The sequence below is a fragment of the Arabidopsis lyrata genome (assembly GCF_000004255.2).
Source record: "Arabidopsis lyrata subsp. lyrata unplaced genomic scaffold ARALYscaffold_1, whole genome shotgun sequence".
In the NCBI taxonomy this organism is placed as follows: domain Eukaryota; kingdom Viridiplantae; phylum Streptophyta; class Magnoliopsida; order Brassicales; family Brassicaceae; genus Arabidopsis; species Arabidopsis lyrata.
The window spans coordinates 29,188,984-29,215,091 of NW_003302555.1; the positions used below are offsets into that span (position 1 = coordinate 29,188,984).

General features: G+C 35.9%; 6 protein-coding genes across 7 annotated transcripts; 5 read left to right on the forward strand and 1 right to left on the reverse strand.

Moving 5' to 3' along the window:
* Nucleotides 1-1,128: 1,128 nt before the first annotated feature.
* LOC9327885 (transmembrane protein 45B) lies at nt 1,129-2,590 on the forward strand. The gene has a single exon (XM_002891777.2). The coding sequence runs from the start codon at nt 1,496-1,498 to the stop codon at nt 2,432-2,434; it is 939 nt and encodes a 312-aa protein (XP_002891823.1). The 5' UTR covers nt 1,129-1,495; the 3' UTR covers nt 2,435-2,590.
* Nucleotides 2,591-3,435: 845 nt separating this feature from the next.
* Nucleotides 3,436-5,043, forward strand: LOC9327886 (transmembrane protein 45B). Its single transcript, XM_002891778.2, has 2 exons — nt 3,436-4,303; nt 4,541-5,043. The coding sequence occupies exons 1-2, from the start codon at nt 3,793-3,795 to the stop codon at nt 4,960-4,962; spliced, it is 933 nt and encodes a 310-aa protein (XP_002891824.1). The 5' UTR covers nt 3,436-3,792; the 3' UTR covers nt 4,963-5,043.
* A 242-nt stretch (nt 5,044-5,285) lies between these two features.
* Nucleotides 5,286-10,938, forward strand: LOC9327887 (E3 ubiquitin-protein ligase BRE1-like 2). 2 transcript variants are annotated; one of them, XM_021013168.1, is made up of 19 exons: nt 5,286-5,652; nt 5,808-5,969; nt 6,093-6,180; nt 6,267-6,497; nt 6,573-6,740; nt 6,910-7,100; nt 7,195-7,278; nt 7,392-7,511; nt 7,598-7,784; nt 7,865-8,025; nt 8,482-8,553; nt 8,754-8,830; nt 8,914-9,108; nt 9,186-9,258; nt 9,370-9,456; nt 9,603-9,740; nt 9,826-10,028; nt 10,109-10,271; nt 10,444-10,938. In XM_021013168.1, exons 1-19 carry the CDS (start codon nt 5,539-5,541, stop codon nt 10,573-10,575), a joined length of 2,646 nt encoding a protein of 881 aa, XP_020868827.1. In that variant the 5' UTR covers nt 5,286-5,538; the 3' UTR covers nt 10,576-10,938. The 2 variants fall into 2 exon arrangements, with proteins under 2 accessions (XP_020868827.1, XP_020868828.1); XM_021013169.1 differs by lacking the exon at nt 5,286-5,652 and having other exon boundaries at nt 5,879-5,969; nt 6,055-6,180.
* Nucleotides 10,939-17,929: 6,991 nt separating this feature from the next.
* LOC9327888 (protein YLS3) lies at nt 17,930-19,659 on the forward strand. Its single transcript, XM_002891780.2, is given in 4 exon segments — nt 17,930-18,370; nt 19,049-19,153; nt 19,290-19,371; nt 19,373-19,659. Coding segments are annotated over 4 exon segments (555 nt in total). The 5' UTR covers nt 17,930-18,033; the 3' UTR covers nt 19,404-19,659.
* Nucleotides 19,660-21,454: 1,795 nt separating this feature from the next.
* On the forward strand, nt 21,455-22,122 carry LOC9327889. Its single transcript, XM_021013080.1, has one exon. The coding sequence runs from the start codon at nt 21,470-21,472 to the stop codon at nt 21,971-21,973; it is 504 nt and encodes a 167-aa protein (XP_020868739.1). The 5' UTR covers nt 21,455-21,469; the 3' UTR covers nt 21,974-22,122.
* Nucleotides 22,095-24,327, reverse strand: LOC9327890 (F-box/kelch-repeat protein At1g55270). The gene is made up of 2 exons (XM_002894451.2): nt 24,038-24,327; nt 22,095-23,725 (listed from the first exon to the last, which is right to left on the reverse strand). Exons 1-2 carry the CDS (start codon nt 24,101-24,103, stop codon nt 22,487-22,489), a joined length of 1,305 nt encoding a protein of 434 aa, XP_002894497.1. The 5' UTR covers nt 24,104-24,327; the 3' UTR covers nt 22,095-22,486.
* Between the last annotated feature and the right edge of the window lie 1,781 nt (nt 24,328-26,108).

Sequence of the window (26,108 nt, forward strand, 5' to 3'; positions counted from 1 at the left end):
AAAAAAAATCATTTAAAAATGTCTCCATATTTTGGGCATGGACATTTAATTTAGTGGATGATAGATAGTGATGGCCACTTCTGTGCGCTTAAATGCCGGCCAAAGAAAATCACTGAGTACTACTCTCTCCGTTCTTATATAAATGATATTTTAAGTTTTTGTTTTTGTTTTTAAATAAATGATGTTTTCAGTTTTCAATACAATATTAATTATTCCCTCCGTTTCAGTTTAGTTGTCGTTTTAAGATTTAAATTTTGTTTCATAATAGTTGTCGTTTTAGGTTTTCAATGCAAATGTTTGGTGAAGATTCCAGTTTTATCCCTACTGTTTTAATGTTTTGGCCAATGAAATTTTTTATAAAATATATTAATAAAGGGTAAAACAAAAAATTAAATGATTTTCTTAATTTGTGTGAAAAAACCTTAAACGACAACTAAAACGAAACGGATGGAGTAGTTTTTTATTAGTTTTGATGATTTATATTATGTAAATTATTTTTCTATTGGTTGATTAGATAATAAATGATGTTTTTGTTTAGAAATAAACAAAAATTAAATGATTTCTTAATCTGTGTACACTCTCCTAAAACATCTAATATAAAAGAACGGAGGGAGTAGAGATTAAAAAAAAAAAATCTTTTTGGGTTTAGTGGTTAAATATATTCCAAAAAAATTAACTGTACGTAAATGATTTTTTTTTTTTTTCGTCACGTAAAGGATTGTTTTGACGATGTGTTTAATATTACATGTGTGATAATATGTGTGACGTACGTCTGACGTTTAAAAATAAAAAATAAATAAAATATGTGACGTGTATACAACTATAAGACCGGGGATGTGCCTTTAGTCAAGTAGACTTAATCACTTGACTCCGCATTTTCCACCGGAGTTCGACTCCACTCAGTCGCGTTACCCCGCATAGTAGGGATTGGCTATGGATCGGGTCTTGTCGATCCAAAGATGTCAAAAAAAAAAATACAACTATAAGACCATAGCCTTAATTTTCTAATGAAAATATAAAAAAAATAATTTGTTTAAAGTTTTTATTCAATCAGAATTAAGTCTCCAACTGTGTATTATTCCCAGAGCTAGAAGAAATATTCATATCAAGCGAGCACGAGGGAAATTTTCAAGCTGTTACTTGATTTTTTTATAAATAAGTTAATATCACAGTCAATAATATTTTCTATAAACAATTTTTTTTCAATATATAATCTTATCGATCTCTGAATTGAATAATCATCATTTGGTTAAAAGACTCAAAGCCAAACACAAACTCCGTACTCCCCAAGCCAATTCGTCAGCCCTTACTTCATCAAAGTCAATGACTTGTAGAAATTTCAAAACGAATACTCTAGACGACCCCTTTTCAAATTTAGTTCTTCACTAGCTCTTATTAAACCCATAAGAGCTCTAATCATGATCATCAAATCCCTAAATCCCCCTTTCCCTCTCTATAGGCACAAAAACTAAAGAATAAGGCATAAAGCCACAACATGGGAACACTTGTGGGACATGTTGCACCAGGTTTTGCCTTCTTTACACTTGGTCTATGGCACTTATTTAACAACATAAAACTCTTTTGTCTCCACCCAAACACCTTTACTTCATCACCATGGTTTCCAACTTCCAAGCTTAGATATTTAGAGCTCTACTTAATCATGTTATCTTCATCAGCCTCCATAGCTATGGAGCTCTTCATTGGACCCAAGAGACATCAACCCTTTGACTCTGATGGTACCATCCCTTCAAACCACCTCCACAACTTTGAACACTCCTCTATCTCCATGTCCTTCTTAGTATACGCGGTTTTCGCAGTAGTTCTTGATCAAGCAAGGAGTATATCAACTCATGTTTCGCATGGACTGACTATACTCGTCGCATCTTCTGCCTTTGCTCAACAGCTCTTCCTCTTCAATCTTCACTCTGCTGACCACATGGGCATTGAAGGACAATACCATAAGCTCCTCCAGCTCATTATCTTCGTTTCTCTTCTCACCAGTCTAATCGGAATAGCTTTGCCCAAAAGTTTCTTGGTAAGCTTTGTCAGGTCATCAAGCATAACTTTTCAAGGAGTGTGGTTCGTAGTGATGGGTTACATGCTTTGGACACCTAGATTGATTCCCAAGGGATGTTTTCTTCATGAAGAAGAAGGACACCAAGTGATTAAATGTTCCAGCGATAAAGCTTTACACAGGGCCAAGTCGCTAGTCAACATCGAGTTTAGTTGGTTTTTTGTTGGAATCACAATCTTTGTCATGTCGCTTTACTTGATCCTGAGTGGACTTTACGGTGAAAATGCCGAGTACTCAATTCTTATCACTAAAGACAAAAGTGAAGAAAGTGGTGAAGAGCAACAAGACATAGAGTCGCTAAAGAAAAGTAATCCAAGTTTTGTCCAGATAGGTAAACTCCTTGGAAGTGAAGACGTGTAAAGGTAATAGATTATTCGGTTGTTTTTCATTTTGACATTGCAACTTGTACAAAATATAAGATCGATTAGAAGTAAAAAATGTTTGATTGTATAATACTGTATAAACTTAATATGATAAGAAGTAAGGGCTGGGCAAAATATTCGTTTGATCCGTTTCGATTCGGTATTCGATTTGATTTGATTCGAAAAATCCGAATATCCGTAAGATTTTGGACCAAAGCAAATAGGAAAATGTAGTATTCGTAAAACGCGAAGCAAATAACAAATATTGCTTTTTTAAAAATTGAATATCCGCTTCGATCCGTATCTTTTGATATATATTAGAATATATAGTTATGTCTATATATATATATATATCATAAATAGTTTGTGTATTATTGTTACCTTATGTTTTTATGTTAAGATGTTTGTTTTATCATTTTTCTTTAATGTTATGTTTTGATCAATGACATCTTAATCTATCGGGTTTTGGTTTTTGGAATTAGTGTGATAACATTTTGTTGACCGGTGATAACAACAACAGTTATGTTTGATATTTGGAATTTATTTTGACAGCATGTTAAATAAAAACTTTAAATATCTGATATGGTTATATAGTTTACAGATTTTTTTAATATTTATATTTATCAAAGCGGATATCCGCAAATATCAAAAAAATCTGGATATTCAAATTTCCGGATATCCGGAAATTTTCGAATCAAAGCAAATCACAAAATCAGGTATTCGGTTAAAACGAATCGAATAACAAATATCACAATTTTTCCGGATATCCGGTTCGTGCCCAGGCCTAATAAGAACAAGCGTCAGCAAAATGTAGATCAATTTTTTTTTTTTAAATGTAAATTAATTTCTTTATACACATATACGGAAATGCATCCTCATGAAATCTCCTCATAAACATCACATCTGTTATTCAACGTCCGCTGAATAAGTTCATTGACTAGATGTTAAAAAAAAAATTCCTACGGAAAAAATCAAATAATGAATTCATAATCATGGACAAACTCATTAAAATTAAAATGAAAGTTTTAAATGAATTAAACTTATTTTATGACGCCTGATCTGTCTTTCTCATCATACTTCATGTGTACGCTCAAAGTAAACAAGCAAGATTACACGTGATTAGTGATGAATTTTTTGTGTGTGTCGCAAGTAATGAAAATATTTAATACAGGTTTATAGATACGTATACGTACACGTAAATGCATAATCCCTAAGCCAATATCCTCACCCTCAACTCTTATTAAACCCATCCACTAACCAATCATTGTCGTCACTTGTCCACAATCAAAATCCCTTAATTGTCTCTCTCTAAATAGAAACAAAAGATCATATTAAGACATAATACAAACCCACAACATGGGATCACTTGTGGGACATGTTATACCAGGCTTTGCCTTCTTAGCACTTGGCTTATGGCACTTATTCAACAACATAAAACTCTTCTGTCTCCATCCAAAGACATTCAATTCATCAACATGGTTCCCAATTTCAGAGCTCGGACACTTAGAGCTCTACTTAATCATGCTATCTTCATCAGCCTCCATATCCATGGAGCTCTTCATTGGACCTAGAAGACACAATCCCTTTGACTCTGATGGTACCATCCCATCGAACCACCTCCACAACTTCGAACATTCTTCCATCTCCATGTCTTTTTTAGTCTATGCCGTTTTGGCATTAGTCCTCGATAGAGCACGGCCTAGACCCGCCGCTTCTGAGGGGCTAACCATGCTAGCTGCAGCCGCTGCCTTCAGTCAACAGCTACTTCTCTTCCATTTTCATTCTACCGACCACATGGGCGTTGGGGGACAATACCATTTGATTCTACAAGTCGTTATCTTCGTCTCTCTCGTTACCACTATCCTGTGTATTGTTCTGATGACTCTAATATATCTTAAACTTATATATGTGTATATATATATCATAAATTAATATGATGTTGTTGCTTGTTGGTTTTGCCAAGTCTATAAAGGTCGGTCCAAAAAATCCTGAATTTTGAATTTATGTACTGTTCTAATTTTAGTTTATTTTCTAAAATCAAAATTTTGATTGATATTCATATGGAGTACGTACTAACTAATAACTACTTTCTTGACATCAAAAGGTATTTTCTTGCCGAAGAGTTTTCTGGTGAGCCTTGTGAGATCTTCAAGCATAGCCTTTCAAGGCGTGTGGCTCATTGTGATGGGTTGCATGCTTTACATACCGAGTTTGATCCCCAAGGGATGTTATATTCACGATGAAATAAGACACCTAATGGTTAAATGTTCTACCGAAGAAGCTCTTCACAGAGCTAAGTCGTTGGTCAACCTCGAATTCAGTATTTCAGTTGGCTATTTGTTACAAACATGTACAATATTTGTTGTCACACTATATTTGATTCTCGATCGTGTTTACGGTGAAAACGTAGAGTACTCTATTCTAATCACCAATTATCAAACAGAACAAGATGATGAAGAACAACAACATTTCGAATCAAGTTTTGTCCAAATGGGTAAACTCGTTGGACATAGGCAGAAAATGTGAGAAAGTTTCTAAAGTGGTGATGATTATTGTTATATGGATTGTTTTAATCAAATAATAAAGCAAAATGACCAGTACGTATTATTTTGGTGAGTTTGTGTTTTAGTGCCAAATAAATTCCCTTAACAATTCTATTATTTCAGCATATCTTATGCGTGACGTGTACTTTGTTTCTAATCCAAAAGGTACGCTAGTCACAAGTCATTACTTTGTTCATGCAAATCTATAATTTCTAATTTTATATCTTTTTAGATTAAAGGTTTTGTCTATAATTTCCACGACGACGTTGGGCTTTTATTGTATTTATATTCATGTAGTTTAGGCCCAATAAGCCTTTTATACACTAACGACGTCGTTTAAGGGTTTTCTCTATCTGTTAGATAAAAATAAAAAATCAGTCTTGACTAGAGAAATCTCGGCAGATTCTCCGACGATACCTCCTCCGCCTCTGGACGCCCGTAAAACTCAAATTAGCGATTCTCTGTCAACGAGACAAATATTGTGTTCAAAAAGTTTTCGACTTTTAGAGTTTCTGCCTGAACCAACGATCATCTTGATTTAGGGTTTTCCTTGTATTAAATGGAGAATCAGGAATCGGACGAGCCGATGCAGAAGAAGCCTCATCTTTTAGACTCCGTTTCTCCGACTTCCATGGCCCGTAATTCTTCACCTTCTCACCCTATTGCTAAAAGTGTAAGCTTTTTCGACTGAGACTTCTCTCTTATCTGTTTAAAAGCCCGTTGATTGAATAGTTTGATAGTATCTTTCTTTTATGAAATTGACGTTTGGAATCTATGAATGATGCAAATAAGGACTATGCAAGAGTGAGTTTTTTTTTTTTCTTTCAGGTTGATGCCACTGTTCTACAGTTACAGAATCAGAAACTGGTTCAGCAGTTAGACCTTCAGAAGAAACACCTGTACGATGTTGAAACCAAGATCCAAGAATTGCAAATCAAACAAACGTCTTATGATGATGAACTTATCTCAGTTAACCAGCTTTGGAATCAGGTCTGCAATTACTTGGTTTTTAGGTTTTCATGTTCCTTTTCGGCTTTATAGAACGACTAATTGCATCCTTTGATGTTTAACTCAGAGGGTCTGTGGTTTTATTTGTGCATTTTGACGGTTTAGTTGGTAGATGATCTGATATTGCTTGGAGTTCGTGCTGGGGCTAATCAAGAGGCTCTAAAATACTTGGACATTGCAGATAAACAGCGAGGTATTAATAAGAGTTATCTCTCAGTTCTTCAAGTATTATAGCCGCTTAGATTTGCTTAACAGTTTATCTATGTTGATGTAATTTAGGTTCAGTTCCACCATGCGCTGCTGATGAAATGTTTCTGTGTAGACTTCTGCAAGTTGATTCCTTAGATACTAGTAATAGTGATGAGGTAGTAGGAAAGGTTGAAGAAGCTCTTGCTTTGCGTCATTCCTCTACAATGGAATTGATGGGACTCTTTGAGAACACCATTGCTACACAGAGGGCGAAAGCTGAAAGTATTTCTCAAAATTTACATGCTGTGAAATCGGCAGAAGGTTGGTTGGTGTGCCAATTATCGATTCATTTTAATTTAACGGCTATAGACAATTCACATACCTTTTTTTTTTCAGATGCCACCATCCAGTTATCTAGCATTAATGATTTGATGAAAGAGGAGGCCAAAAACTTGCGTGAGATGATTGATACTTTACATGTGAGGCACAAAGAACACACCGAGCAGATTCATGCATACATAAGCAGCCATTCGACAGATCAATCCGAGCTTAAACACCTCAAAGGTTGTATATTTCATGATTCTAGACAATATGAGAAAATCAGCTGTTTGTTTCTATAAGCGTAGCACATTTTCCATTTTGCACACTATAACCGGGATGTAAGAATTTAAGTATTAGCATGGTGACATTTCATAATTGCTCTCTGAGTATTGAGTATCTTTGGTTATTAAAGGTCAATTGGAAGAGATCAAGGCTGAGCTTGAAGAAAATAGAAGAAAATTGATAACTCTGAAAATGCAGAAGGATGCTGCATGTGAAGGTCATGTAACATCACCAGCAATAGCAAATGGAAGCCTTTCTCCTGAGAAGCCTATAGATAAAACGAAGTTGCGTGAATTGAAGGACTCCATTGATGAAATAAAGGTAACTACATCGTTAATAGTGTGGTTCATGTTTTAATTTTTGTTTTTTCTTCCAAACGTGTAAGCTTAGCACGTGTATTGAATAATTATTCTAGATAATGGCAGAAGGTCGTCTGTCTGAGCTTCAAGCTGCACAAGAGTATAATCTTTCCTTGTCAAGACAATGTCAAGATATTGAGGTATATATATATATATATATATATATATATATATATATAGAATTTAGGGGAAAAGATTTTTCTTAGAGCAATAGTTGCAGTTGACAATGATATGTTTTGCTTAATGGATGTAGAATGAACTAACGGATGACCAGCATATATACTCGTCTAGACTGTATAGTTTGATCAATGATCGAATTCATCACTGGAATGCTGAACTGGACCGGTACAAAATTCTGACTGAGGCCATTCAGGTCAGCTTCTTATTCAATTTGCCGGTGTTTCTCTCCCACATAAGTGAGTAATTTTTTCGTCTATCATTATCTAACCTCTGCTTCAGGCTGAAAGGTCCTTTGTAATGAGACGGGAGAAGGAACTAAATCTAAGGGCAGAATCCCTAGAGGCAGCCAACCATAAGTCTACCACTGTTGGTTCTAGAATTGAAGTTCTGGAAAAGAAGCTGCAGAGTTGTATAGTTGAAAAGAATGGATTAGAGCTTGAAACGGAAGAAGCTATTCAAGATTCTGGTGATTTTCAATCCATTTCAGTACTCATTGCCTTTTTAACGCTTTATACCTGCTCTTAAAATATATCTTCCATGTTTCAGAACGGCAAGATATTAAAAGTGAGTTTATTGCAATGGCATCAACCTTATCTAAAGAGATGGAAATGATGGAAGCACAGTTGAAACGGTGGAAGGACACTGCACATGATGCTCTTTACCTGCGTGAACAAGCTCAATCGCTGAGAGTTTCGTTAAGTAACAAGGTTTGAACGCAACCACAGCTTTAAAGATTATATTCGGTATAATATTTCTCTGTTTTTCCTAAATGCCATCAAATTTGTTTTATTTTGTTGTTGTTTCGATGGACTATTTGGTCACTGCGTGAATTACTAGTAAGGAGCAGGTTACTCAATTAATAGTGTGACATAGGCTGTTATTTTGAGGATTTGATTGCCAATAAGATGAGGAGAAGTGATAAGATTTTGTTGAATTTCAGCTATTCTATGTTGACCGGTTTTGTGCTTTTCTTGTCAATGCAAAGACTTTGACTATTTTACAACTTTTATATGCACAATTAACTCAGTATTTTTTTGAAGTACAAATGTGGAATCTCCCTCCTTTGTATATACAACTTCTTTGCTTCTACTATATTTTTCCTTTGTATTGGACTAATTTAGTAGACTGCTCCCTGAAATATTGATTTTCTCATGCTAACAAAGGCAGACGAACAGAAGGGTTTAGAGGATAAATGTGCTAAACAGATGGCGGAAATTAAATCTCTCAAGGCTCTAGTAAGTTTTCAAAATGTCCCTAAAACCATCCACTACAATTTTTTTTTGTGTGGTAATTACAATGTTCTTTTGCTCTATTTACATACCTCTCTCCAACCGTTCCTAGGCACTTTATTTTCGCCATCTTTTAGGAATTCATGGATACTGAAACTCCAGAAAATTTATCAGTAAGAGTCTGAATGTCAATTGTAATATCGCAGATTGAGAAACTTCTGAAAGAAAAATTAGAGCTGCAAAATCTAGCAAGCATCTGTACGCGTGAGTGTAATGATGAAAGGTATGTGAGTATGTGACCATTTGAGTGTATTTAAGTTCTCTAAATTTTGCTGAAATCATGAGATTTGAGCTTTCCAATTTCAGAGGACTGGCAGAAATCAAGGAATCACAACGGAAAGCCCAAGCTCAGGCTGAAGAGCTGAAAAACGTTTTGGATGAACACTTTCTTGAATTGAGAGTGAAAGCGGCTCATGAGACTGAAACTGCTTGCCAAGAAAGGCTTGCAACCGCGAAGGCTGAAATTGCTGAATTGAGGACTCAGTTAGATCTTTCTGAGAGGTATGCTCTCTCATGTTACCACATCCAAGGTCATTCATTATATTCTTTTCAGTATTATATTGTTTTCTCATTTGCAGGGAGGTTTTGGAACTTAAGGAGGGTATTAAAGTTAAAGAGGAGGAGGCAGAGGCATCCATTGCTGAAATGGAGGTACAATCATCCTTCTGCTCGTTCTTCCTCATTTTGATGTTCTTAAGGAGTGTATTAAAAATCCAAAAGTTGAAAATGCTCATGTGTCTCATCCATACTTTGCTTCTCTAGACTATTGGTCAAGCCTATGAAGACATGCAGACACAGAACCAACATTTGTTGCAGCAGGTGGCTGAGCGGGACGATTATAATATCAAGGTAAGTTTTAGTGTTAATAGGACACTTTGATACTGAGATTTGGATTATTTTTTTTTCATCTTTTCTCAATTCCAATCTTTGACTTTAACTATATCTAGCCTTTGAACACATTAGTTGTAGATTTCTTATTTGATCTATGATTTCAGCTTGTTTCCGAGAGTGTCAAGACAAAGCATGCTTACAACACTCACTTATCTGAGAAGCAAGTTATGGAAAAGCAGCTACAACAGGTTAATGCATCCGTAGAGAATTTTAAAGCAAGGATTGCACATAGTGAGGAACAGGTTAGAGGAGATTTCTTGTGTAATTGTTGTAACTCTCTAAAACTGCTCTCATCAGTGTCTTTTACTAATGCTCTTATGTTCGCAGATGAGAGGCTGTTTTTCTGAGGCTTATAAATTGATTCAAGAAGATCGTCACCTCGCTATCAGCCTCGAAACCACCAAGTGGGAAGTAGCTGATGCTGACAAGGAATTCAGATGGCTCAAGTCTGCTGTTTCTTCATCCGAAAAGGAATATGAACAGATCAGTAGGAGGACAAACGACATCAAACTGGAATTGGATGATGAAAGGTGGACCTAAAAACAGATCTCTTGTTTGAACTCAATTACTATATTATGACAGATTGATATAGATTCAATCTATGGAACAGGAGGGAGAAGAAGAAGCTTGAGGAAGAGCTGATGGAGTTGAACAAGGAGCTTGGAGAGTTGGGTTCTGAGAGTGTAGAAGCTGCCATAGTGAGACTCCAGGAAGAAGTTAAGAATTGCAAAAACATCCTCAAATGTGGCGTTTGTTTTGATCGGCCTAAAGAGGTAACAATGCTCATAACAATCCTATATCTCACAGTCAAGGCAGACATAATGATTTGATAATCCTTTCTCATCACTGTCATAATCAATATCAATAGTCAATTATCATGCATCATAAAAAATCATTTTTCAGCGCATATCAACAACCGCTTTTTGTTTGAAACAATATTTTCAGGTGGTAATTGTGAAATGTTATCATCTCTTCTGCCAGCAATGCATCCAACGTAGCTTAGAGATCCGACACCGGAAATGTCCAGGCTGCGGTACCGCCTTTGGTCAGAACGACGTCCGACTTGTCAAAATGTAACTTAAAACATGCACATGGTGTTGGTACATAACAAACTTAATTAAGGTCCACACAATCTCATCTTCCTTCCCATCCTTCAATAACATTGTAAGATTGGTAGTTAGATATGTCATATATGTATCGGTTATAACACCGAATCTCTGGGTTTTTTTCCAGCTAAGAGGATGATGAGAAATTAGGTGGGTTCTTTATGGAGAAAGTGTAGGTTTTAGGTATGTGACAGTCGTGTTTGTGTTACCTCCATTTATGCCTTGGTTTTATGACATAGGGACCGACAAAGACATCACAAATGGACGGAGCTAGTTAAATTTTGTAATGAAACTATTCTGTAATTGGATTAGTAAAGTGATGTTTTGTGAGATAGCTATTGTTAGGTAGAGATAATGTCTTATATAAAGATCAAAGATACATAGACCTAATGAACCGGTAACATTTAAGGCTCTTAATGCACGTGAAGATGACATAACCAGATAACCTCTTATCTACCATAATCATTTTTGTAGTGAATCTCCTTTTGATTAAGAAATGTTGATACGACTACGTCACTGGTTTAGTACACTTAGTACTGTAGGAAAGGCTTCAATTTTCAATCTGCGAAATATCATTCAAAATTGAAAAGATTGCACTTGTTTTTCAAAAAATAACACATTCATTGAACGAGAAAAATGTTGGTGTGTTATTCCCCACTTGATTAAATTTGTTTGCCAAATAATTAGAAACCATTAAAGGTTTGACCGTGGCTTGTAGAGAGAAACTAGTGCCAACCCTTCAAACCTGAAAGTGTTCTTGTGTAGAGCAACTAATATCACCGGTGTGTTTTAACTTAGGTTAGTGTTTGTATGTTAGTTATAATATATAATATCTAAAGAAATTTTTAGAAGTATTAACAATGCATGGTATGGTAGAAAGAAACATATAGTTTACATGTTCAATGTAACTATGAAAACCTTTTAACAAAAAAAATAAAATTATGTATAGTGTATTTTCTCAATATCTACGGATAGTGGTAACTAAAAATACTTTTACGGCATATAGCTTTTAATTAGGGGTAATTGATTGTTTGTTATGCGTGTAGATATTTTTAGAAACTTAGCTTAATAAAATCAAACTTGTATGTATGCATCTCGAGAGGAATCTGATGAGAACACGACCAACAAAAAATAAAAAATACATTCATTTGGTTTCCCTATTGGCTATTTAATTTGTTCCCATCTTCCATACGTGTTTGAATTTCGTCAGACCTCGAAGCTTACGTACATCAAACAAATGAAACTAGTAATAAATAAAAGGGCAAAAACAAAACTTCGTAAAAAGTCTACGTAATTATAGATAAAACTTCATATTTAGATTTGTTAATAAATTTCTTGAATCAGTAGATGGAAAGATTAATTAGTCTTCATCTTTTAATCTACCCTCAAATGTACCATTTACGTATGTACCCAAAAAAAAAGTGATCTAAATCAACCAAATTTTCATGCTCTTTATCTTATAGTCAAATAGGGAAATAGGTACCTATCGTTTTCCATCGGCTGTTATGTAGTCTATGAAGAATAACAGCTCAGTCCGGTTTGGGCTGCATCAACCGGTCTGCAGGTTCTTGGTTTATTTCGGTTTTGTTTATATCTTATTTTGACGCTTTCGTTGTTGAATAAGTCAGCTCCTTAGTCGGAGAAAGACTCGGGACGTTAGTCCAGTAGCTTAAGTTTCGTAGCTTCTGTTTTGCTTCCTTGTAAGGTCTATTTAAGACCAATCTGAATTTCATTAATGGATTGAGTTTTCAGTCTCTGTTTTTCGCAAAACTCTGTTTATTTCTTGAGTGAGATTTGATAAAAGCAAAAAGTGGTATCAGAGCTTGTCACGAGCTTGGTACAAGAGAGAGAGAAACACCATGAGTGATAAAGAGTCAGTCATCATACCAAAATTCGATGGTGACTATGAGCATTGGGCAATGCTCATGGAGAATCTGATAAGATCAAAGGAGTGGTGGGATATAATCGAAACGGGAATCCCAAGGACGGAGAGAAACGTGATCCTCACCGGAGCACAGAGGACGGAGCTGGCGGAGAAGACGGTGAAGGATCACAAAGTGAAGAATTATCTGTTTGCCTCAATCGATAAGACAATCCTCAAGACAATCCTGCAGAAGGAGACATCGAAGGATCTGTGGGAGTCCATGAAGAGGAAATATCAAGGGAATGATCGTGTTCAAAGCGCACAACTGCAGAGGTTGCGCAGGAGCTTTGAGGTTCTTGAGATGAAGGTGGGAGAGACAATCACTGGCTATTTCTCCAGAGTGATGGAAGTCACTAATGATATGCGGAATTTAGGAGAAGACATGCCGGATTCTAAGGTGGTAGAGAAAATTCTTAGAACATTGGTCGAAAAATTCACATATGTGGTATGTGCAATTGAAGAGTCCAACGACATCAAGGTGATGACAGTGGACGGACTACAAAGTTCTCTAATGGTGCATGAGCAGAATTTGAGCAGACATGATGTAGAGGAGAGAGTCTTGAAGGCCGAAACTCAATGGAGGCCAGATGGAGGAAGAGGTAGAGGAGGAAGTCCAAACCGTGGTAGAGGAAGAGGAAGTTACCAAGGAAGAGGACGTGGGTTTGTGAGCAGAGACACGGTGGAGTGTTTCAAATGCCACAAGATGGGACATTACAAGGCCGAATGTCCAAGCTGGGAGAAGGAGGCGAATTACATAGAGATGGAAGAGGACCTGCTTCTCATGGCTCATGTAGAACAGATCGGTGAAGAAGAAAAACAACAAATCTGGTTTCTAGATTCAGGGTGCAGTAATCACATGTGTGGTACGAAGGAGTGGTTTATCGAGTTAGACGGCAATTTTAAACAGAATGTGAAGTTGGGAGATGATCGAAGAATGACTGTAGAAGGAAGAGGAAAACTACGACTTGAGATAGATGGGAGAACTCAAGTGATCTCTGATGTGTACTTTGTGCCAGGGTTGAAGAATAACCTTTTTAGTGTGGGTCAACTTCAACAAAAAGGGTTGAGATTCATCATTGAGAGCGATGTGTGTGAAGTGTGGCACAAGTCAGAGAAGAGAATGGTGATGCACTCAACGATGACAAAGAATCGCATGTTCGTAATTTTTGCGATAGTCAAAAAGGTGAAAGAGACAGAAGAGACGCGATGTCTGCAAGTGATTGAAAAATCTGACAACCTATGGCACAAGAGATTTGGTCATCTCAATCACCAAGGCTTGAGATCGTTAGCTGAAAAGGATATGGTAAAAGGCCTGCCCAAATTTGCTCATGGAGATGAAGATATCACATGCGAGGTATGCTTAAAGGGAAAGCAAATCAGAGAGTCGATTCCGAAGGAGAGTATGTGGAGATCGACGCAGGTGCTGCAGCTTGTTCACACGGACATATGTGGACCGATTAATCCTACGTCAACCAGCGGGAAAAGGTACATACTTAATTTCATAGATGATTTCAGTCAGAAGTGTTGGACGTATTTGTTGTCGGAGAAGTCAGAAACATTTCAGTTCTTCAAAGAGTTTAAGGCTGAAGTCGAAAGAGAATCTGGGAATAAGTTGGTCTGCTTGCGGTCAGATAGAGGAGGAGAATACAACTCAAGGGAGTTTGAAGAGTACTGCAAAGAATTTGGGATCAAGAGACAACTCACAGCAGCATATACGCCACAACAAAACGGAGTCGCAGAGAGAAAGAATCAAAGTGTGATGAACATGACGCGGTGTATGTTGTTGGAGAGGTCGGTGCCAAGGAAGTTTTGGCCAGAAGCTGTGCAGTATGCGGTGTACATACTGAACCGGAGTCCATCAAAGGCTCTAAATGATGTAACCCCAGAGGAGAAGTGGAGTAACTGGAAACCATCAGTAGAGCATTTGAGAATTTTTGGGAGCTTAGCGTACGCCCTTGTCCCATACCAGAGAAGAATCAAACTTGATGAGAGAAGCATCAAGTGTGTGATGTTTGGCATAAGCAAAGAATCCAAAGCCTACCGTCTCTATGATCCTGCTACCGGTAAAGTATTAATTAGCAGAGACGTTCACTTTGACGAAAACAAAGGATGGGAATGGGAAGATAAGTTGCTGGAGCAAGAGCTCACTTGGAATGATTCCGATAATGAACCTACTAGGGAAGAAGGTCTAGAAATCGATCACAATAATCAACATGATCAAGAGGAATTAGAGGAAGAAGAAGAAGAAGAAGCTGTAGAAGAAACAGCTCATCAAATCCCTCTGGTAGTTGAAACAGGAGGCGGTAGACAGATACAACAACCGGTCTGGATGAAAGATTATGTTGTTGGAAACGCAAAGATACTCATCGCAGAAGAAGAAGAGGATGAAATGCTTGTGTTATTCATCGGACCAGATGATCCGGACTACTTTGAAAATGCAGTTCAAATGGAGGTATGGAAGAAGGCTATGGAAGCTGAGATAACCGCAATAGAGGAGAATAACACGTGGGAGTTAGTTGAGCTGCCAGAAGAAGCAAAAGTAATTGGGTTGAAGTGGATCTTCAAAACGAAATTCAATGAGAGAGGAGAAATTGACAAGTTTAAAGCAAGATTGGTCGCAAAGGGTTACCACCAGAGATATGGAATTGACTTCGATGAGGTGTTTGCACCAGTAGCTAAGTGGGATACGATCAGGTTGATTCTTGCCTTAGCAGCTGAAAAGGAATGGAGAGTCTTCCAACTTGATGTAAAAAGTGCCTTTTTACATGGAGACCTGAAGGAAGATGTGTTCGTTGAACAACCAAAGGGATTCGAAGTAGAAGCAGAATCCAACAAAGTGTACAAGCTGAAAAAGGCCTTATACGGTCTAAAACAAGCACCGAGAGCTTGGTATAGCCGTATAGAAGGGTACTTTGGCAAAGAAGGGTTCGAAAAATGCTACTGTGAGCATACACTGTTCGTGAAAAAGGAGAGAGGTGATGTCTTGGTGGTAAGTGTGTATGTGGATGATCTCATATATACAGGAAGCTCGATGGAGATGATAGAGGGGTTTAAGAAATCGATGATGGAAGAGTTCTCTATGACTGATCTAGGGAAGATGAAATACTTCTTGGGAGTTGAGGTAATACAAGACGAAAAGGGTATCTTCATCAACCAAAGGAAATATGCTGCAGAAATCATTAAGAAGTATGGTATGGAGGGAAGCAATTCAGTCAAGAATCCGATTGTGCCCGGGCATAAGCTAACAAAGGCAGGAGTCGGTGATCTTGTAGATCCAACTGAGTTCAAACAACTCATTGGGAGTTTGAGGTACTTAACTACCACACGACCAGACCTGATTTTCTCTGTGAATCTTGTTAGCAGGTACATAGAAAGCCCAACTGAGCAACACATGTTGGCAGTGAAGAAAATTTTGAGATATATTCAGGGAACACAAGGGCTCGGGATTCAATACAAACGTGGAGGAACAACGGAGTTGACTGGCTTTGTTGACAGTGATTACGCCGGTGATGTTGATGACAGAAAAAGCACTTCCGGGTTTGTTTTCATGTTAGGAGGAGGAGCAATTGCTTGGGCATCGAAGAAGCAACCAATCGTGACACTATCAACAACGGAGGCTGAGTTTGTGTCTGCTGCTTATGGTGCTTGTCAAGCAATGTGGATCAGAAATGTTTTAGAGGAGATTGGTTTCAGACAAGAAGAAGGTACACTCATGTTCTGTGATAACAGTTCCACCATAAAGCTGTCAAGGAATCCTGTTTTGCACGGAAGAAGCAAACACATTCATGTGAGGTACCATTTTCTAAGAGAACTGGTGAAAGAAGGAACTCTTAGGCTCAACTACTGCACAACCAAAGATCAAATTGCAGACATCATGACCAAGGCTGTGAAGCGTGAGGTGTTCGAAGAGCTTCGGGGAAGAATGGGAGTAAGAATCAGAGAAGTGTAAACTGAAAAGGAGATGGTTTTCAGTTTAAGGGAGGGAATGAAGAATAACAGCTCAGTCCGGTTTGGGCCTGCATCAACCGGTCTGTAGGTTCTTGGTTTATTTCGGTTTTGTTTATCTCTTATTTTGACGCTTTCGTTGTTGAATAAGTCAGCTCCTTAGTCGGAAAAAGACTCAGGACGTTAGTCCAGTAGCTTAAGTTTCGTAGCTTCTGTTTTGCTTCCTTGTAAGGTCTATTTAAGAACAATCTGAATTTTATTAATGGATTGAGTTTTCAGTCTCTGTTTTCGCAAAACTCTGTTTATTTCTTGAGTGAGATTTGATAAAAGCAACCGTCTATAGGAAAGTAACTTACCTATTGGCCAAAATAGAAACTTAGCTAGGATTTTAGCTCCATGAAAAATGTAGTTTTATAGTTCAGTCGGTAAAAACAAAAATTCGTTTCAGTTTTACAAAATCTGCATGCAAGAATAGCACCAAGCTTGATATTATACAAAACTAGAGCCAGAAAAGGACAATAATTCGAATGGCTTAAATTAAAAATCACAATCACATGCATTTCAAATTGCAGAGTTCCTAGGGCTCGACCACCATTAATTGCTCTCATAAATTTTGGGCTTATCATTTAGCCACCTACCTTCAAAAATTATGATTATATCATGCAGACGTATGGTTCAAAAAATGGAATAATATGATTGAAATAACACCAAAACAATATGGTGAAATTAATTATTGAATAATTGATATAATAGAAACGTTGCGATGTGACACCACCTTCAATCTCTATCAATATGTTTATATGAAGATCTCTATCCAATTATTGAGGATCCAAAATAATTATTCAATAAATTGTAGATTTGGTATTTAGAAAAAGTACCAAATTAGTTGGTCTAGTTGGTTTTTAAGTCCTCGACAGATTTAAAGATTCTACCCTTGATCTTTTCAAATATTTATTGACCCACATGTACTGTGGACTGTCTACTTTTAGAAATTCACAATATTTCATAAATTTTACTATCAAACTATAACCGGTAAAAAAAACTAGTTTGCAAAAAAGTCATAATATGGACAAACTATTTCTTTGGCTGGAAAAAAAATACCTACCATTTAACACTAACAATCAAAAGACTGTCTATTTTCAGGAAAATTAAAAAGACAAAATACCTTTAAGGTTTAAACCCCAAAAACCTCGAAACCCGCTAATAAAATCAGTTATGTCCAATTTATATGCGCTAACGTTTTTGTTGTTTTCATTTTCTCACCAATGATCTGGCTGATTCCTTTGAAAAAATTGTAAACCATCATTAACACTCATATATATATATATATATACACACGTTCAAAAATTATTATCTTGGGCAATAAATATATTTTTTGAAAAAAGGCTTTCTAAATCTTGGGCAATAAATGATCCCATCATCCAACCAATTACGTCGACAGTCACATAGCCATATATATGATCATACAAAGAGACTAAAGGACACGTTTCTATCTAGCAAACATTGTATTATCAACACAAACATATATAGAAATCTAGAGAGAGCACAACACATCGAACCATGGAGCACTCAACAAGAAGCCTATTCATAACCATCGTGATAACCTCCATGTTGCTAGGGATTGGAAACTCTGATCTGGCTCAAGACAGAGAGGAGTGTACGAACCAGCTCATAGAACTCTCGACGTGTATTCCGTACGTTGGAGGAGACGCCAAGGCTCCAACAAAAGATTGTTGTGCAGGGTTTGGCCAAGTTATAAGAAAGAGTGAGAAGTGTGTTTGCATATTGGTCAGAGACAAAGATGATCCTCAACTTGGTATCAAGATTAATGCATCCCTAGCCGCTCATCTTCCCTCTGCTTGTCATATAACGGCTCCTAACATCACCGACTGTATTTGTAAGTCTTTATCTATCTCTTGTTATATGTAGACATATAGAATCTTATTCTTAAAGTTTATTTGTTGTTTTAAAGTTTTCTGAGACTCATTTTTTATTAGTGTGTATAATAAGGATATATATATATATATTGATTTTTTTTTTTTTAGTTTTGAGTTTTGAAAGTCGATTTTTTGGAGATTACATACTAGGTATAATCCATGGTACAATGTACGGTTTTATAATAAATATGTTGAAGCATTCTACATTTTAGCTGTTATACTATTTAAATGACAGAAGTTTATAATATGTATAATGTAGTTTTTTTTTTTTTTTTTTTTGGTTAATGATCATGATGTATTCTTATTTATGAAGCTTTTTTGTTATAGTATGTACAATATACTTCTTCTTTTTTAGTTTTAGTTTTTATCTAATTTTGTTATCACATATTAGGTAAACCATGTGGTACAGTGTACAGTTTTATGATTTAGATTATGAAGTATATATTCTTCATTTCAGTTGTTATACCATATGGAAATTAATTTCTTACAACAACAACAATAATTTTCAAATTCAATTGATTTGATAAATTAATGATATGTATTTTTCTTACAACCTACAAAATTTTTAATTAATTACTGTGAAATTTTAAATTGAGTTAGTTAACTATTTTTTTTTTTTTTTTGATTAATTGGAAAAGCGATTCTGCATATACCTCGAAACTCAACATTGGCTAAAGAGTTTGAGAGCTTAGGAAGGATTGAAGACAATTACAACTCCACATCTACTTCACAAATTCATAAAGGTAATTAACTTTAGTTATTCATTTGTTTAATTAACCATTAATCTATAATCCCATGATAATATATAATTAGATGTATAATTAATTACTGGAGTATTAAAACTACTGATTTTATAATTTCTTTATATGATATATATAGATGGGGCAGGAGGAGGAAAAGCTGAATCAGTGAAGAGTAATGGATGGAAGAAGAAGAAGAGTTGGTTGGGTGTTGAGCTTTTAATATTTGCTAGTTTCTCTCATCTTCTTTTAATTACTTCCTCTATTTAATGTTCCTTTGCTTGATTACATGCATGTGTATGCATATGTATGCATGTAATGAGTCACAAAATTGTAATCGAAGCGTACAATTTAATTCGTTGTTGCCAACTGATCTTGTACGCCATGGATTATCGACTTACTATGTTTTTTTTTTGTTTTTATTGTTGTATTTTATAGAATTAGTGATGAAAATGTAATGTTCTCATTTGGATCTTACTTAGCTTTTAGTTTAATTTGTTATGTTTTAACCCACAATGTTCTAAGACGTTACAAATATAGCCAGTCAAGATCAATGTATATGTTCGTATTTTTATCAACAATGTTGTTTATAAGAAACTGAAACCATTATTTTCTTGATAAAACTGAAACCATGGCCGGCGGCCGCAGATGGAGGACAAACTTGGGTAATACGGAAAATGAAAGTTTGCGAGAGCCGCCGCTATAGGTAAAAGAACTTTGAGTTTCAAACTGCAGTTAAGTTATGAACAAAAAAAAAAACTCCGGTTTAGTTCATATTTGCTTGGAAATAAGGAAGAGTGAACCGAGTGGTATAAAACTCATCAGTGACATGGTGTTAATTCGTTTTCTCTCTAAATCCGATTTCACTTCTATTTGTCTTGTCTAATTGATGCTATGTTTTAGGCTCATTAAACATTTTGTGAATAAACTACCCGACGGTGAAATTCGCTTAAACAAATTATTGCGGTGATAAAATCCGGATCACCACTGATTAACAGAAAAAAGAAGAAGGAAAAAGTATATATTTATCGTCAAGTTTATCCTCTTTCTCTACTCTAAAGTATATTACATAAAGTAGCATAAACAAATCTTAAATTTAGTATCATAAATTCATGATTGTAAATTCTCAAAACTCGGCAACCAATTGTGACTCGAAATTAAATTACTACTTATTAGACTATTAGTGTGTGAACATTTTTCTCGAAGAAAATTGTTCACAAATCAAACTTTAATGCTTAAAATGATTAAAGAGTTACCATATTTTCGATAGAAATACAAAGAATATCACAAGCCATGTAAGCCACTTTTTCATAGCATTCAAAGTTATCTTTCCAATATTTCAGTAGATCCTAATTTAAAATAAAAATCATGTTTAACGACGGTTTCATCTTTGTAACATAAAAACGTTGAAACTCCACGACCACAAAAAAAAAAAAAAAAAAGTGTTACATAACATAACTGTAAATTTGTAAAAACTCTAAAATCAAATAATACTTTTTTTGTTTACCTTTGATAGAAAGCCAAGTTGATCGTTAATCGACGATAACATATGAATATAAAAATCTGAATTTGAAAATCAATTAATCAAGTAGAAGAAATCGATACAATTTATAAAGCTTCTTCTCTACTCTCGTTTTCTCTAATAAACCTTTATCTTCAAACCCTTATTAAGTCCCATACATATGTATCATAGAAATGTGTCACGGGTCAGACCTGCACATATCTGAAAATAGTCAAAATACAACAATCGAATTATGGTTGGAAGACATTAAACCACGATGAAAGATAAGAGAGATTTGGAGGTATAATCCATTGTGCCCTCGAAAGCGGGTCAAGACGACAACGAATGAAATTCTTGATTCAAAAAATGATGGAGTTCGTAGGTCATTTGTAGCTTGATGAATCCTGATGTTTCTTTCTTTTCATACGAGATAAATTGAGGCTTGATATGCTAATTTGAGGATGAGAGCAAAATTTTAAATCTAAAAAGGAACTCCATCTTCGAATGGCACACGAGGTAAAAAAAGACCAAACCTCATCAGCGTATTCACACTCAAAGAATAAGTTTTTAGTATATCAAGTCCCTCTAGTAAGTTTTTTAGTAGCAAGAGTACTAAATTTAGATACAAAGTTCTTCTGGGTCTTTCTAATCGGGCCAACAATAGTTTCGACAACAGGCCCAATATCGAAGGAAATTAAATACTGTGAATGTCGTACACGTGGCAAGTCAAATCTTACAATTGTTTTTGCAATTCCCAATTTACCCTCAACGTTTCTGTTATATTACGCCTCTCCTTTCTCTCAAAGTGTCAGCCACCAATGGCTTCTTTGCTTACACTCTTCTGTCTCTCTCTCTTATCTCTCTCCTCCTCCTCCTCCCTAAATCTCCGCCGTCCAATCTTCCCTCAATCCATCGGTCTCGATCTCGACCGTCCATCTCTCGCCGCCGATGACATCCACGATCTTCTCCCACGCTACGGATTCCCGAAAGGTCTCCTTCCCAATAACGTCAAATCGTACACTCTCTCCGACGACGGCGATTTCACCGTTGACCTAATTTCTAATTGCTACGTCAAGTTCTCCGATCAACTCGTTTTCTACGGCAAGAATATTGCCGGAAAACTCAGTTACGGATCTGTTATAGACGTCCATGGAATCCAAGCTAAAGAGGCTTTCCTTTGGTTACCAATCACCGCCATGGAATCTGATCCAAGCTCTGCCACGGTTGTCTTCTCCGTTGGATTCGTATCCAAGACTTTACCGGTGTCCATGTTCGAAAATGTTCCTTCTTGCTCAAGAAACCTAAATCTTCAAGATTCTTGAATCCGCCTTAAGCGATTTCAAGATTCTCAAATCAAACGATTCATTCCTACTTTTATGTTGGTTTTGTATTTCAGAAGTGTATTCAAATTGGACACTCAAATCGGATTCAAAAATGCAAATATTTTGCCCTAATCAGATTATGTTATATTGCCAGAAGATCTATCAGACGAAAGATTTAAGATTTACAAATCACAGAAAAGAAAATGTCAACAAAACGCTATAACAAATTGCCAAAACCATTAAAGAGATTCCTATAAATACTAACACAGATTTTAACACCAGAAGAAATGGTGAACCCACCTCACTGTCTTGCTCTCTCTTCGTCTCTCATGTGATCTGTTAAGACCGGACATGAGTTCTTGTCAATAGTCACTGTGAAGACGATTCTCATTAGTATTGCTCTGGAACAGGTCTTGAGCCAGATTTTGCTTTTTCCTCCTCTTCTTGGAAGCTCAAGGTGGTTGGTTTCTTCTGAACAATTTAACTCCATTGTTGAGTTTCAGAAATTTTCTGTCAGGCTTGAAGCACTTGGCAATGCACAATATGGCTCTTCAAAGCTCTCCCTGCAATACTCGACCATATATTACTGAGAATGCTCTTGGACTGTCCTTTTACGGCAATGTTTTCCCACAGTCGAGGGTTGTTTTTGTCAGGATTCGAGACATCAACCAGACTCATGCTCATGTTGTTCCGGATTATACAAAGCTTATTGTGTAGAGGAACAAGAGCTGCAGCTTCAAGCGACTTTGAGCTTCCCAAATGAGCTTTACTGTCCATGAATTTGTTCCATGAATCCGTGGATTCATCAAATACCCTGAGTTTGCATCCGTCCCTACAATCCAATCCGTAAAGACGACCGTTTAGAGAAGTACATGGATTACGCCAACCAGCAACCATCCCATCACTAACCGGGCTCCATGAATTAACTTCTGGGTCATAAGCTTCACTCATGACTAGTTGGTGAGACCCAAGACCCTTGAGAAACCACTTTTTATCATAAACCACACCAATAAGAGGCACCATTGCTGTGCTCATATCAGCAATAAAACTCCATCTGTTCTTGTTTGGATCATAAACCTCAGCTGAGCGGAGTGTCCTTTGAATTCCTTCACACTCCCCACCCGCTACATATAAACAATTGTTTATGACACAACAACCAAAGAAATGCCGCTTCCTAAGCATATCGGGTGCCCTGTGCCACTTATTCGTCCTTGCATTGTAGAAAATGACTCTCCTCATTGATCCTCTTAGAGGATCCTTACCTCCAAACAAATAAAGATGACAACCGCTTAAAACAGCACAACCAAACCCAACAGCCTCTGAATATTCCCTTGGAACAGGTGGAAGCGGCTGCCAAAGCTGGGAGATAGGATCAAACGTATTCCAAGAGATCTTCCCGTCGCGATCTCTTTTAAAAACATAAACCCATTCTTCAGACATCCCAAGTAACTTCCTCTGAGAGTAAAAGAAGTTCCCAGAAGCAAGCCTATACCATCTCTTACACACTAGCCTGAGTTTTCTATGTTCTGCACGCGGAACACGAATGAGGCAAGCGACAGCCAGATCGTCCGGGAGGCCGGGCAGAAGCGGAGGTTGAATCCTCGTCCTCTCCCTCTTAGAATTCTTACGCCTATGAGCATTAGGATTGATATCAGGTTGAATACAAAGCTTTGAACCAGGAACAAACTTCCTTGCTTCTACAACAGTCTTAAGACCAGAATCTACTCTACAATAGCAAGAAACAGAATCCACCTGCAAGATTCCGATCTCAGAAAATCAAAAAGAGAGGTCCACAATAATTAAACAAAGATGCATTTTTGCAATTTAGGGCAGAAAAAATAGTCAGAAACAGTTACGGAACAAGAGTCAAAAACTACCAAATTTGGAGAATTTAGCTAGGGTTACTGAAAAAGGAAACAAATTGAAGAAATTAAAAGCAAAATCATGTCAAAAGTCTAAACATTTCCCAGAAAACTCGTGATGGGTTATTATTATCTTCGATTTTTTTGATAGCGAAACCTAACAATGGAATCGAGAAACGAAGAAAAGGTAAGAAGAAGTTACCAATGGAGCTTGAAGACGAAAACCCCTAGAACCATTTGGGGATTGTCGTTGAGAAGATAGATCCATCTTCAAAACTTGAAGCTCATAAGAGAAACAGAAAAAAAAAACAACAGATCGAGAATTCTCAAACTTGAAACTTTATCTGATCAAAAACCCAGAAACCAAATGGTCCAATCTCTCAGTGTAGTCGGAGATTAGACGAAAACGTGAACCACCTTCCACTTCGCTCTCTCTACACGGAAAATGGGACTGGTAGGTCTCTCTCTCTCTCTCTCTCTTCTCGGGAAACAGAAGTAAAAGCTTTGTTATTAATAATAATACTAGTGTTTTTTTTTTTTTTTTTGTAATTACAGAATCTAGTGTTTATTAATGAATGATTAAAAATACTCATTTTACTATGGACCTTGAAATTAATGGAGCTAGTAAATAGTCAAAAAGGTGTAAGATTTGTTTTTTCTTTAGTCAACCATATGGAAGATTAACTGGAAAAACATAAATCTTAATTTGTAAAACACATTAAATTAATCTAAATATATCTATTTTCCGATTATATATGGTTTTAGTTAAATTATAAAGTCAGTTATGTAACTTAAAGATTGTGAATGATAATTTACAGGTGGAGTGGCTCTTTTGAGCTCTAAAAAAAAAAAAAAAAAAAGAATGATAATTTACCGGTGGAAAGAAACATTGATTATTTCCATGTCAATATGCGCTAACTTTTTGTTGAAAAGTGGAGAACTAAAGTTTTTAGATTTGGTATTTCAAACCACACATCTATCATTCATTCAACTTTTTATTATGAAAATTCATACTACTATTAAACGTCAAAATTGTGTGTTTAATGCTTAATTGTTCTAAGAAGTTTTAAAATGGACAAGCAACTAAAACCGTTGTTTGAATATCCTTTGACAAAAGAAAAAAAAAAAAAAACTAAAACCGTTGTACTTATAATTAATGGGCGGAATCTGTCTTATTTAAAATATAGATTGTTTGGACAACAGATTACGCTAATTGATGCCTTACGAATGGTATATTTGGACTATATAGTATCTACCAAATTTTTTAATTAAATTTTCATTTAAATACATTTAATTATACGTCAATTTTTCAACCACTTCATCAAACGATTTTAAAAGAAGGGGACGATTTTGTCGTATGGAATGAATGGGACACGGAATATTTAGAATACATATACCAAAATTTTCAAATATTAGATGTATAGCAGTAGAATACATACAAAAACGATATGTCTATCCATAATAATAATTGAGGAGTACAAGGATATTTATCAAAATGTTCCCTTTTCTCTTTAAGACGGCAACGAATTAAGAGCCAAACATAAGTTAAAAATCACAGTTTTATGTATTCAATATTTAGATGAATCATAGTTGTTTGTGCAATTCTTTTTGTTATTTGTATTTGTTTGATATATATTTTGAATTGATAAGTATAGATTACTGCGGAGTAGACACAGGGAGAAAACAGTCGAAGTGAACGTCCTCAAAGAAGAGCTCACACTGGTGGTATCATGAAATAGGAGATTTTCGAGTTCATAAAGATCTTAGAGATCACATTTTATTGATACTTAGCTAATAACTACAAGTTATCCCAACAGTAATTTAGTGATTTTACTTTGGGTAAACTAGAGACTAATATGCTACTTGATCGACAAAAATCGTTCAAACTTGATAGTATATTATCTTTGATATAAATTTTCGAGTTAACATTACATGTATATATTAAAAAAATGTTTAGAATATTTGAGATTATAGATTATGTGCATGCAAACAGACACACAAACATACGGACAATATATCATTGATATAAAAAATGTCACACAGTACAATACATCTAATATAAGTATATTAGTATGGTTAACCTAACAAAAATGGCATCGTTATTCACATTTAGCTCATCCTTTTCAACCAAACCTTACGTAGAGTAGAAACAATATTAGTGTGTTATTTCTAGATACTTAACTATTATTTTGAGAATTCTGACCAAATCAAAAACAAAAAAGAAGTAACAATAGGTTTGATATTCATAAAAATAGAAAGGTAGATGATGAGTG